We start from the raw sequence: 14,807 nt of genomic DNA on the forward strand, positions 1-14,807 counted from the left end.
CTTTTAGGTGATATTTACAAAGAAATTATTGAAAGGCCAAGTACAGGTCTCCTGAACATTCATTTGGATATTTAGAAGAAACTCTTTTTGTTTGGTACCGGGGATCGAACTCAGGACCTTGCACTTGCCAGGCAGGCACTGGAACCACTGAGCTAAATCCCAGCCCTAGAAAACACTTTTGAGTTATGTTGTTATTCTTTACCAAGCACTTTTTCTGAAATATATTTATTCTGTGAAATAAAGATATACACAATAATAACAGGAGTTTTAAACTCAGCCTATTTATTATCTGACTGTTTGGTGCAGCTCATTACCTTTTTCTTGTATTCAAGCCTTAACAGCTAGGTATCATGGAGAATTATTTGTCTGATTCTTTTGCTTTAGGAAATAATTTAAAGTAGACCTCAGGATTAAACCTTTGGAAAAAACACTAAATTATTCAATTCTTACTTGTGCAGCTCACTTTTTCTATCACAACATTAACAATATTTCTTAACATATATGGATAGTGCTTTATGTTTACCTGTGAATAATTTTTGCCAGAAAAATTAATATTGTTTCATCAGCTTGCTAGGATGATACATTCTCATCTAAGCATCACTACAAAATATCACTAAGGCTGGGGATTTAGCTCAGTGGTCCTGCCACCTGCCTCGCAAGTACAAGGTCCCAAGTTCGATTCCCAGTGCCAAAAAAAAAAAAAAAAAAAATCACTGACTTTGAGAAAATTCTGTTACCTTCACATCAGTTGTCAGATGACGAAAAGACCAGTATTATAGAGCCACCCTTAACTCCTTTAGTGTATTAATAACTTCTGAAGACATATACAGAATATGAAGTTGTGCTGTAAATTATGGCCATTACTCCAGACGTGACAATGCATAAGCTAGAAATCAATATAAGCACATTTATAGTTATCTTCTATAGGTGCTTTTTGTATCAATATGAAATGATTAATTGTAATATTCAAGGCAGAGCAAAGCAAAGAGTTCAGCATAAAAGGGGGCAACAGAAAACCCTGAATGTCCAAGATTAATTATGGGCTTTGGTTCCACCCAAACCGGACAGAAAGATTCTGAATTAACAGGAGCAAAGTCCTGGTTGTCCTTTACTGTTTACTCACAGGCTCTGAAATTGTCTGAAGTGTTCTAAAATGTGTACAAAGCAGCTGATGGTACAGTATTTTCTTCACTAGAATTCAAATTCTTCCTTAGGTCCTCCTAGTATTGTTGAAAAATAGATTATTATACTTAGAAATTTGCCCAAGACCCCATAAAACAACAAAAACATTTGCCTTGAGAAAACTCTTTCCTGATATAAAAAAGTAGGCCCAGACTTCTGGTAGACATTGGCTAACAAGTGACAAAAGAAAATAGGAATACATACTTATTTCTTTGGTTTACTGATTTGGAAAGTAACATAGTTCTAGATCACTGGTTATTGGAGAGAGTACATGGTTTTAAAGACAAAGGTATGAATTACTGACAGCCTTCCCAAACTTACCAAGCTAAGGAAAAAATAATGCAGTACTGATGAAATAAATCGACATTAGAATGCTGTAAGTTTGCTTTAGGTAACTTTGAGGTAACAAATTTTCTTATACCTATGTGTTTTTTTTTAACATATGAGTTCAGTGAGCTCTGATAATTACTTTTTTGTCCTGAAATACTTAGTTGACAAGTTAAAATGGTACACATTCAAGGTGTACAGCATGATGATTTCATAAACATACATATTGTGTATTGATTATCATACCATATTGCCAACTTTTTCAAAACTGCTTTTCGAGGGGTCTTCAATTAGTAAGCAGGTAATATTTTACTTCTGTGTCTTTTTTTTCACTTTATAACACTTTATTATATTATGGGATAAATTAGATGTGCAAAGCAATGCAGATACCAAATTATGCTTTTAAAATGTTTGGGGCAGGCCCTGTCTCTGACATCTTCAGACTCTAATATATACAGATATGGTAAAGTTATGAATAAAAAAAATCTCAATCACTAATATACAGTAAGTGAATAGAAAGAGAAAGAATATTTTAGAGTATGAAATACATATCCATGAAATTTTTCTTGAGTGTGAGGGCTGAAAGACTCTAGAGACCAGAAATCTACTTGCAAGGGAAACTTTAGAAAAGAAACAAAGGACTCCTCTTCAACTCAGAATAGATAAACTAAGTTTGATTCTGAGACAAGGAGGTTGAACTCAAGGGTACACTGAAGTTTTTTCTGTGGCCCACTGATCTAGATGATAGTAGTCAAACATGTATTAGTGAAGATCTTTAATACTGCCAGAGGCAATAAACAAACCTGGACAGAGACTAAGTAATAAATACATATAGATATTCTTTAAATATATTTTAAAAATATGATATGTTTTTATTAAAATGAAAGACATGAATAGTTCATTCACTTGACAGTAATCTATTAAAAACACTGATAACTTTAAAATACATTTATGGATTTAAAAACTTAAGCTTACATATTCCATATATGTCAAATAAAAGTTTTATTAGATTATAGAGTGCTGATTCATGGGAATATAGATAGACATAGGTTTTAAACAAGATATTTTTTCCATGAATATATAAATAAAATATATAAAAATGCCACATGATACAGCGACTCAAGACTCATGATCTTCACATTTACAGAAATTTATAAAATCTTCTCAGGAGGAAAAGTGTTATAATTCAAACCTCTCATCCTGAAAGTAATCCGCAAAATTGAGATATTCTTGAAGTTGACCATATTTCTCTTTAATCCAGCCACTTTCTTTTGACTGAATGAAAATTCTCTCCACTGTTTCTTTAACTTGTTCATCCTCAACTTCTTCTGTCTTTGCAGTGGAGCGACATTCCCGGTACAGTTTGAATTTAAAATGTTTCAGTTTATGGTAAATTCTGGTGCGATCAGCACAAATTCTGCCAACAGTAAACACTTGTTTATCATGCGACATGAAGTCATCGGTTTCCAGAGTTCTGATGTTATACAACTTTGCCGATAAGTGCACTGAATATTTACAGTAGCGATGCAATCCACAAGCCTGGCAAGAACAGTTTTCAGGATTCTTCAAATGTATACGTACATTAGAGTAGTTTTCCACCCGCTCCTTATATTCCTCTTTCCAATGACTCCTAGAAGATAAACCCTCCAGTCGGGGCTGAACAAAGCGGTTATCCAAATAGTGAAGAGATGTCAACATACCTTGTGCATATGATTTTTGCCTGGTGCCATCACACAATGTTCTCAGAAAAGAGTCATCTAAAGCGTTGATCAGCACAGCCCTTACCACTCTTTCAAAGTGAGTATAGTGGTCACTAAAAGAATCTTTCAAAGTGCCTCCGCCTCCACCACGCACCAGCTAGACGAGCGGAGCCCCACCCCCTTCCGGGGACCAGAGGAAGTCCCTTACTATTGTGTCTTTTCTTCTCATGGTGCTGGGGATTGACCTCGGCGACACGCTTGCCAGCCAAAAGCTCTACCACTGAGCTGCACCTCCAACTCCTTGTGTCTCTTAAAATACCTTTCTTCCTGTCTGTCTGCTGTGTAGCTGCTTTAATGAAAGCACTCACAATGCCATGCTAATTCTCCTGCTGTGCGTCCTGTAGGCCGTCCAAGCTGTACCAAGTGTGGACACCCCTGTCGTATTCAGTGTCAGTATTTGAAGTAAGGCCTAGCAGAGTTCACAGAAAAGCTACACAGGAGGCCAGTGTGATCCCCACAGTGTGTTAAACACGTGACCCCATAGCACTACCTTTACAATTTATGAACTTTGAAAGTTTTAGGTTTATCATTATTTTATTCATACCATTTCCATGCCTTTACCACCTTTAATTCTTAAAACTCTTAGACCTCTCTACTCAGGTCTCCTCACAAATTACTGAAAAGAAAACTTTGGTTGATAAAGAACCAGTGGCAACATTTCATATTTTATTGCTAATTAAAATCTTCAGGGTTTGTGTAGTGTTTTTCTCTTTTTTGTACAAGGCTGGTACTATAGAATTTTACTGGAGATATTTTGTTTGAATAGGCAAGGCCATGAACATTCTGTCACAGAAGGTTAGCGAAGGTTGACTAATTCCCAAGGGCCTCCAAGAACAGACCGGACCTCTGGGAATTTTCCATACAACCCAATTCCAGGCTCTGACATTTGGTGTTTCGGGCTTTTACATTTTTCAACATTTTTGTTATACTATTGTTGAAAAGCTAGAAATCTACTCAGAAAAGATCAAGGAAAAATATACCTGCAGGGTACGGGAAAATTTCATCTAAAGAATTTCAAAGAGCAAAGCTAAGACTCAAAAGAACTGAAAAGACAGGCAATTTTCTAATTCTCTCTCCCTCCAAACTTCCCAGTGTGTATTTATCTGTTCTACTTTCTCTTCAGAGGCTGATCCTCTCTAACTTCTTTTTGGCAATGTTGTTGAAGTCATTTTATTAATTCACAAAGAGAAACGTAACTTGGCATGGCTAGTGCCTTCACCCTCAGTAGGAAAGTTTCAAGGTAAGTGATTGGGCTGAGGATTTGGCTCAGTGGCACCACACCTGCTTTACAAGAGCAAGGTCCTGAGTTTGATCCCCGGTACCAAAAAAAAGTGATTGAGAGATCAATAGTGTTTGTGTATATCCAAAACTCCTTAAAATATACATTGACTTTGCAACGTTCTTAGGTCAATTATTCTTAAAAATAAAACTTTAAAAAGAAGTAGTTTGGTAAGAATGGAATCAGATTAATTTGTTGAACAAAGAATAATGAATGAGGTATATCTATGTCACTTCCAGCCACAGGTGCTGCTGCTTTGAAATGGTTCCCATCTCAATTGTACTCATCACTTCTGGCTGAGATGATGAAGTTGGAAAACCATGCTTGTTTCCTGTGGTCCCATGATAGGTACAAAATCTGGACACATCTCATCATTCCGAGTCTTAGTGTTTCGAATTTCTTTTGTTTTTGCTGGGGTTCAAACCAGCAAAAGGCAAGTGCTCTATGGCCCAGCAATGTTGTTAGCCTTAAGTATTTAGAACTTACATCCAGTGACACAGAAAACATTGTGCGTACTGAATTCTTGTGTAGTTTTTGCTACAATTGGCTCTTTGGAGAACTAGAGCTGTAACCAAGCAAAAGTCAGAGGGAAAAAAAAAAAAAGTCAGAGGGAAGAAAAGAGGTACAGATAAACGTGCAGAGAAAATGGTGAAGTGGTGGCTATGTTTGATTGCATCTTTCTACAGTGTGTCATGTTAACATTTATATTTTCTGAGTTCCACGTTTTTCATTTTCTGATTGACTACCTCATTTGGGAGAGCACATCCTGCAGTAGCTTTCTAACAAAGGATTTATGGAAGGTAAAATTTTTGAGCACTTTTTTTGGGAAAATGTCATTTTGTACTCCCATGGTTAATTGATAGTTTGTGTGTGTATTTCAAACTTGAAAATTATTTTCCCTAAAGAAGTCATCTTCTTAGGGTCCTCCCATGCATTTGGTGTGAATTATTATTTTTGTTCATTGTTTAGAGAATGTACAAACGTTTTGTATATGGACATTCATGTCTTTTCATTTGATATATTTTTTAAAAATTACGTATTTAAGTATTTCCCAGAATAGTCATGCCTGGATTATGACTTACAAAAACTCAAAGATTAGAAATGTTTTGATTGCTGCATTTTAGGATAATTTTTTTATGGTGCAAAAGAGAATGAATACCACTAGTCTTTTGGTTTTCTGAAAAAAAATATTTTCATGACAGAGGACTATAGATAAGAAAATTGTACTGTATATAGGATTTATGGTAAATACTAGATTTTTATTGATCTTGCCATAAAAACCAAAACAACAGACATGCATATGAGACAATAGATACATTCATTTACTTCACTTGTTATCTGTATTTGTCCACAGCATCACATTTTACACCTTAACTATACATGACACAATTGATTTTTAAAAATATAGAGCATAATACTATTAGTGTTCTTGGCATTATACACAGATCGAATGATAAAGAATGAATGTGAATGTAGGTTTTCATTTCTGCTACACATGAATTGCTGTTTTTTTATTGGCAACCTAGAAAGTATTTGTAAAATCACTAGAGGAGTAGTATTAAATGTGATATAAATGAGTAGCCTATTGACTCAATTTAAATGATTTCAAATAACTTTCTGTGTTGTCAGCCTGTATATTTTTATATTGTTCCGAATTATTCAAGAATAACAATTGTATCCAGATCCTCATAGGCTCATTGTATGATAGGATCTTGTTTCCTTCCAAACCACCTTCCACCAACCATGAAGGTAACACTTGGCCTGGATCAATGTGGAAGTGAAGACCAGAGCTAGTGTGTGATTCCATCTTACCATGAAATACATGCTCATTGAGGAAACCATGAGCAGTAATGAGGTTCGTGAATATAATAAGAACTCTGTTTATTATTTAATAATAATTATTCTCCATTTGTCCAGAAACTAGAGAAGTTGTATGGGGACTGTGAGAGAAGTGCTATCATGAAGAAGAACAGCCACAGTGAAAATCAGATGGAGACAACCTATGCAGTGTCAATTGTATTAGGGTTCCAAAGGTAAGGAGAGCAGGAAAGTGACTGCCACTATCAGTTCTGCTAGGCACGCTGCAGGCTGCAGCATTCTGTCTTATTCAATCTGCACAAAAATCTGTGAGCCAGGTATTAGTCAGCCAGTCAGGGTTTTGCATCCAACTATTTTTTTTTAACGTTATTTTTTGGTACCAGGGATCAAACTCAGAACCTTGTGCTTGAGAGGCAGGCAGCAGCACCACTGAGCTAAATCCTCAGCCCTGCATCTGACTATTAACTTGATTGCAGGTTGAAAATATCTACAAAAAAATTGAGTCTGTACTGGAAAAAATATCTTTAAGAAAACCCAAAGACTAGTTACATTTTACACACATTTTTCTTGTCATTCCCTGAACAATACAGCACAGCAAGTGTTTACATTAGCACTTAGTGCATTAGGTGTGATAAGTAATTGTGAAATGATGCCAAGTGCACGAGAGGGTGTGTGTCCGCTATACACAAATACCGTGCCATGTTCTGCAGGGCCGCGAGCACCTTCAAATTCCGGTAGCGCGAGAGGTTGTGGAGCTAATCTCCAAGGAGACCCAGCGCTGACAGTACGATTCTCCCTTCACAGATTAGGAAACTGATACACATTTGTTAATGCCAGGAAGGTAATGAGAAATGTTACTGAAATACAAACCACAGATCTGTTGAATTCTAAAACCAATCTTTCCCCTATATCATCCTCCTCCTGAAGCAAGTGGGAAGCGCTGTTTCAGATCCCTCCATATTATAATTCACTTCATAAATATTTAATTTCTTCCTATGTTAGAGTTAATTTTGGTCCCTATGGACACAAAAAAAATGAGTTCTTGCTTCTCAATACTGAGGTTTTTGAACAATAAATAATTTTTTTCCAGTTTATTCTACAGTTTTAAGATTATCATTGACACTATTCATTTTAGTGACTATTTTCCTCCCTTAAATTTGTGAGTCAAGTCTAGTAACTTCAGTTATAATATGTGCAACAAAATGGGACTCAAAATCCCTATTTTGTTCAGGAAATATTGAATTAAATAGCAAAGCAGGGCCAGGGATTTAGCTCCCAAGCACAAGGTCCTAAGTTCGATCCCCGGTACTAAAAAATAAAAAAATAAAATAAAATAAAATAAAAAATAAAAATAAAAGAATTAAATAGCAAAGCAAACAATGAAGGTCATACCCATAGAATGAACAAAGTCAATTAGATATAAAATTTCATGAATGCCCTTTGGGTCTTCTAAAAATGAAACAGCAAATGTCTCTAAGGTTAATATTTTTTATTTTTCTTTTCATTTGTACATGCCTGCAGTATAGGATTACATTCATTGTGGGGAGCTGGTGCATGTGGGTAACATGTCTTAATTCTTTTATGTCCCCTTCCTTTTGCCTACCCTCCTCCATCTTTTAGGTGCTTTTGCTAAATATTTCTCTCCCTACTTCCTATCATTTATCTTGCTCTTTAATTTACTTATACTTCGCGTTTCTCATATTAGAGAAATAGTGCAATGTTTAAGCTTATGTCTTTTGTTTATTTCACTTAACATTATGGTCTCCAATTGCACCCGTTTTTCTTCGTATGACTCAAGTTTAAGAAACTCACTCTAGGTTTTTGATTTCTTGCTTTGAAAAAGTAAATCCAATAGGCTATGGAAGAATAATGTGAAGTGGGTGTGGCAGCGCATACCTGCAATCTCAGCTATTCTGAGGCTGAGGTAGGAAGATCACAAGTTCAAGGGAGCCTGGGCAAATCAGTGAGATCCTCTCTCAAAAACAAAATTAAAAAGGACTGGGAATGGGAGTTGGGATGCTGTTCAGTGGTAGAAGCTTGGCTAACAAGCGCAAGGTCCTGGGTTCAATCACTGCAAAAACAAAAAAGACCTCTCTGGTAAATGCTGCGACATTACTGCCTAATTTTTGAGAAGCGATGCCAATCATGAAGAACTCTACATAGGCGATTTAAGTTGAGAACTTGGTGCATAACTCACCAGTGTAAAGTGTGTTGGCATAGGGTTAATTCTTCTGGAAAAATATGTGTTTTCAGTAAGAGAAAATATCCCTGGGATGAGTGGATGTAGTTTGCTTTCTTACCACATTTTCAATACCTGTAGTAGAAGATTTTATATATGGCTTTTGTTGGAAAGGGTGAAAAATCCCCAAACTAACACCAAAAAACCTTGGCACTTTTATTACATTTGAAAAAGTTTCAAAATTGTTTAGGGAACTGGCCTTAATTCAGAGAGCTTAAACTAGCTCTTCTACCTTATCTGAACAATCAGCAACCTTGCTGTTTTTTTTATTTTTCTAAAATTCTAAATTCTAAAATTTATCAGGTTGTTCCTGGTAACATGGAAGGCTAGATGCCTAGGTTGACTTTCCAATCAAAATGGGCAAGTATTTCTGATAAAATAGTTGATTAAATTTTATAAAATGCATCAATGAACTGACAGTAAAGTAAGAAACACTCAGGTCAATTATCTAAGTACATGTACCTAAAGAAAGGTCATGGAGAATTGGACAAGGACACAAAGCCCAAGACCTGTCCGAGATGGGGAGTTTAATCGTGAACACTGTCCTCCTATCCAGTATGTCAACGGGTAAGGTGAGCCAGAAGGAAACCTTCCCTCTCTATTCACTCCCAGAGGATGACAAAGGAGCCAGCTTTCCTGAATACAGGGCATGGATAAAACCACAACGGAGGGTGTGGGCCAGTGTGTCCCTCGGCCTCTGTGTGCACAAGACAGGTCCAGTGCCATGAGAATAGAAAGTAAAGGGGATCTGGACTAGAGAAAAGAAAGGAGGTTGTCGTTAGTAGCAGATGATCTGGATGGACACATAAGAGTAAAATTTAGTGGTAAACTACTAGGATTAAGAAGAGATTTTTAGTAAGGTTGCTGAATTCAAAATGAATACTGTGGTGTCTTGGTTCATGAACTTAATTCTTTCCACAATTCTGGTTGCATCAATTTTTGTATATTTTTCTCCCTATCCTTGAGATGTGATTTTATTGAGAGTTAAGCAATCTTAATATTTAATTTTTTCTCTTATTTGCCTCTGAATTTTTTTGTTTTTATTTTCTGAGACAGGATCTTACTCTGTAGTTCAGGTTGGCCTTGAACTCACAATGTAGCCCAGCCTGGCCTCAAACTCACAGTGACCCTCCTGCCTCAACCTCCCAAGTGGAGATTACAAGTATATGCCCTCAAGCCCGTATATTTCTGTACTTTTAAATACTACCTTTATCTGCTATTTCCTGATTGTTTTTCATTTAAGCATGTATTCATTCCTAATGTGAATCCCAAAAATGTAATAACACACATACTGCTCTCCACATTCAGCGCATACATCACATTTTTTTAGGGAAATTGGTATCTATTGTTCCTTTTTTTGTGACATGAATACAAACACTCTTCTGCACGGTGAGTGCTTTTTTTTTGTCATTTGTTTTCCTGCATTCCTGTTGCTAATTCTTTCTAATACCACGATAACTGCAAGCAAGTCATTCGATGTGTAGAATGCTTCATTTAATCCGTCCTTTCCATTTTTATTTTGCAGAAACCATCCCAGAACTACTCTGTCATATATTTCAACTTAGGTTGCCATCACTGTTATGCTGGTAATTTCTTCACTTTTCTTCTGTGTTCATTCATTCAACAAATATTCTAGAAGGCCATGTGCCGGGCAGTATTATGGATGCCAAAGACACACAGTGAAAAAGAAATGGTGCCCTGCCTATGAAGGTGAACCTATGGGGAGAGAATTATGTCATGAAACAAATGTGGTAGAATATTAAACTGGAAATTTTCCCTCAGAAAAGAAGATACAATAGACATGACATTCCAAATGTCATGGAACTAAAATGGAGGTAAAAATTAATATTAAAATTTTCAAAGGAGAGAGGTGAAATCCTTTTGTGTGATCCTTTTACTGCACAGGAAATAATCAGATATGAGAGAACTTTGTGAAGAATGACTGGGACTCATGTTTGGCTTGCTTTCCGCAAAGATCTTTCTTTGCTAATTCCTCTTTACTGATACTTTGGTAGAAATCTAAAAGACGTGAGAGGATGAGACAGATGAACATCTGAAAGGTAGAGTATTCCAGCCAGATGGAATGAAAACGTCAAAGACACCGAGGTAAAAGACTGTGTCCTGTGTCTTGGAATACGGAGGAGGAAGTCTGCCAGGGTTGGAGGGAGCGAGGGAGGCGATTGGATGGAGAGCAGCCCAGGGAGTGAGCAGGTGACCTTTGATGCAGGAAGGAAGGGCGGATTCTGGGCATGCTTGCTCAACAGTGCAGCCAGCAGGCTTTCCTGACACCTTTGCTCTGGGACATGGCTGACCAATGAGTTAAGGGTGACCTCAGGATTTTAGGTTGAACAACTGGAAGTGGGCTGTTTACTGAGATGCAAAACACATAGCAAGGAAGAAGAGAGAGAGTAGCTTCACCTGTTTGATTTGCAAGTATTCATTTACAAAAGCCTTACTATCTACCCAGTTGAAAATACCTGGTGGCAGTTGTAAATGAGTCCATGGTGCGGGCGAAATGACAGGGCTGGAGATGAAAACTCAGGAGCTCCTGTGGTGTGGCCAGTACTGTAAAGACGTGGGTCACTGTGTCTGCTTAGGGGATGCGGGCTGAGTTGGGAGCCAGTTTCCTGCTCACTTCTCTCTTCTCAAGTAAGTAAAGCTTCTCTCTCCGTTAGCTTGTCCTTGACATTTCAGTAAACTCATGCCTGTATTCCTTCCATATTTGGGACCAAAGATTCATATGGTCCCACGTGTTGAGATAGATAGGTCTGATTTAGACTATTTCCTTACCTACAATAAGAGGACATGTAAGCTTCTCTTTTGAGAGTTAAGAAATGAATCTTGCTCAATCTCAAGGCATCCACTATTTGTCTTCTTGTACTTGATAGCTTGACTCATGGCAAATTCTTACCCACATAAGCCTGTTTTATCTTCCTATAATATGCTTCCTAGGAGAAGGCTGAGGCAAGCCTTCAAGCTAAATCCTTTCCCCAATGTTCAGCCTAAGTCCGAGGAGGTAGACCCTCACCTATGGGCTCCACACTTGAACAAATGGAATATTCAATTTTACCTCTCATGTTCTTCTTGTCCTTGTGGGTTTGTGTTTTTTGTATTTGTATCATTTTTATCATTTTTGGCATTTTTGGATGGAGCAGAAATAAGTGGATGTATTTAAGCTATCATATTTAACAGGCCAAATGATTTTCATGTTATAAAAACCCTGTAAAATGATCCTTATAGGATTTTTCTAGTTATAACAAATGTATATTATTCAGCTGACCTTGCTTAATAGCTAAAAAGTTTCTTGAAATGATTAAAAAAAGGCTTTAAACATTACTCAGTGCTTACTTCTAGCAGTATTTCTGACATTTTACTGTAATTTTGTAATTTATCAGAATACTGTGAGCATTATCGGGTTATGCTGGAACTCACAGGAATAAAGATTACATAGGAAAAGTCACATCACCAAACTCTATTCCATAGATTACTTCTTCCAATGGAAGTGACTTCTAGTGCCTTGCTATTTTCAAAATGAGCTATTTAATATTTCTGGTTAGGACATACAGGAAAAGTATCTGGGAAATGAAAGAATATGATGAATTTTATTGTTGATATATATGTAAATTTGAAAATTACTAAATATTTCAAAACACAAAGGCTATTTTAAATTTATATATGAAAATAATCACTGGGAAAATAGATTTTGAAAGACGTAAATATTGCCTAGATGAATAATTTAAATTAGCCTATTAACAGCTTCACTGAGATGGTGTTAGGTATTACACGCCAAGATTAACTGAAAAATCAGTCTGTTTTTACTAAGTCAAACATTGAAGTGAAAATTCTCCCGAAGGATTCTTAGGCGTGGAGGGAATCGTCGGAGACCATGGAGAGCATCTTGTTGAGTAATCTGTCCACACGTTTCCCTCTGTTGTGTCTACTTGAGTCAACCATGAGCTGTTAGATGGCAGTCTTGTCCTCCCTGTCTTACTGCACACAGCCCCAGCCCTAGCAAAGAGCCAGGCACCTAGTGCTCAGCACACTGCTTACGTATGTTTGATTTGCAAGCAGCTAGTGATTTCCTGGAGACAACCAGATTCTGGCGGAAGAAACAGAATTCAGTGGTACCTTGGTACTTGTTGTTAGTTGGTTCTGGGAGACCCAAAAAGTATCCCAAGAAGGATAAGTACTGAACAAAAGGTCTCAGCCGGAAAGGGTACTGAGTCACGTGGCAGTCAGCACTCACAAGTTCTAGCTTGCACACCAAGTAACAAACAAACAAACGATCAGTACTACATTTGATGAGTTTCAAAGCAGGCAAGTACCAAAGCGCAACTGAGTGTTTGCTTCAGCTCTGTTTCTATTTGATTTTCAAATCCAGCTCAGGTAGAGGATTCATAATTCTGCCTGGACCACTGGCTGCCTCTGCAGGGGTGACCTGCTATTCACAGCTGAGGGTGGCTGGGGCAGGAAAGGCTGAGTGAGCGGGTGAAACATTAACAAGGCTGTTGTGCCATACGTCCAAGTCTCATCCTTCAATAAACTTGTAATAAAGCTGGTGTCTTATCTCCAGCTGTGTGATCCCTAAGTCTACCTCTGAATTAATTTTCTCCTTGGATGGGAAAGACAAATATCACTTTTGAGCCTCTGTTCCCCACACCTAAAAAGTGTATATTGCGTATAAACTGAAAGTGTAAATATACACAGGTAAACATATAATAGTATAGTAGGGACTAACAAAAAGCAAATCCCTATGCCTCCTTGCCCTCTCTCCAATTCCAATTTCTTCTTAGAGGCAACCATAGTCAAATGTTTTGTTTTTGTTGAGTCTTCTCCCTTTAACTCAATATAATATGATTATGAAATTATTTACCAACCTGTCAGTTTTAGACATAATCCATTAGTTCACAGGGATTTAGTGCACTTATTTGTTTTTTGTTTTTGTTTTTGGTACCGGGGACTGAACTCAGGTCCTTTCTGTTGTGCAGCAGGTGGCAAAACCACTGAGCTAAATCCCTGGCCCCCTAGTGCACTTATATTATGCCTGTTCTAAGAATTTATAGGATCCAACATTATATACAATAATTTTACAACTGTAGGGAAAGAAATTTTCATCCCTAATTGTGATGTGCGTGTGTGTGTGTGTGTGTGTGCACGCGTTGCTGAGGACATAATCGTGCATTTCACTTTGTATGTATACCATAAATATATATTGGAGGAATACATAATTTTATAATATCTATTTGAAGGAATAAATACACATATAATTTTAAATTCAGACCTTCCCATTTTAAATGAGTATATTCTCTATTAAACGTTCACATCAAACTTTTTATGTGTGTGGGGTTTTTTTTTTGTTACTGGGGATCGAACTCGGGACCTTGTGCTTGCAAGGCAGGCACCGGAACCACTGAGCTAAATCCCTGGCCCTTCTTTTTTTTTTTGGTACTGGGGATTGAACTCAGGTCCTTGTGTTTGCACAGCAGGCAGCGAAACCACTGAGCTAAATCCCCACCCACATCAAACTTTTTGAGTGCCTGATATTATTAGCATATGGCTGAGCCCAATTTACTTAACTTTAAATCTATTGTGAAATATTTAGAAAGTCTCCAGTGTTGTAGTGTTACAAATAATGTGCCTGTGAACATCCTTATAATAAATCATCAGCTGCATCTCTGCATTTCTGACCCTTAGAGTGGATTCCAAGAAATGGAGTTGCTAGTTCAAAAGTTATTGATGCAAATTGCCAGTTTCCTTTCCAGGAAGATTTTGTCCATTTGTGCTTCTAGCAGCACTCTAAAAGACTATTTCATTGCATGTTATTTATCTCTAAATATATATATATATTATTCTAAAACTCGGCTAATTTTGTAGGTTTGAAATCTTTACCTTGCTTTAAGTAAAGAGCTTTTTTTCCCAGGTACTAGAGATTGAAGTCAAGGCCTCCATACCGAGCTACATGCCATACATTTTGATTTGTTTGTTTATAATTGGGTTCTATCACTAATTTGAATTCTTAATAATCCAGAAAAGTATTTTATAAAATAATTTACCTCTCTGTTTTATTAGAGATTCTTTAAATTTAAAATATCCCAAAGAAAAGCAATTTAAAGGATTAGTAGTCTTATTAAAAATTCGGTGAGAATAAGAATTAACTGCATGGCTACTTGTATTTATTTTGCCTTTAAACATATATTGTGAG

The 14,807-nt window shown here is 36.9% G+C and overlaps 1 protein-coding gene across 1 annotated transcript; it reads right to left on the reverse strand.

Annotated features, from left to right (window-relative positions):
• Nucleotides 1-2,494: 2,494 nt before the first annotated feature.
• LOC101712323 (coiled-coil domain-containing protein 82-like) lies at nt 2,495-5,055 on the reverse strand. The gene is made up of 2 exons (XM_087189996.1): nt 5,035-5,055; nt 2,495-3,366 (listed from the first exon to the last, which is right to left on the reverse strand). The coding sequence occupies exons 1-2, from the start codon at nt 5,053-5,055 to the stop codon at nt 2,689-2,691; spliced, it is 699 nt and encodes a 232-aa protein (XP_087046122.1). The 3' UTR covers nt 2,495-2,688.
• Nucleotides 5,056-14,807: the final 9,752 nt, after the last annotated feature.

Source organism: Heterocephalus glaber, unplaced genomic scaffold (genome assembly GCF_053883595.1).
Source record: "Heterocephalus glaber isolate CG9 unplaced genomic scaffold, H.glaber_assembly_v1.0 deba00001550, whole genome shotgun sequence".
Classification (NCBI taxonomy): Eukaryota; Metazoa; Chordata; class Mammalia; order Rodentia; family Bathyergidae; genus Heterocephalus; species Heterocephalus glaber.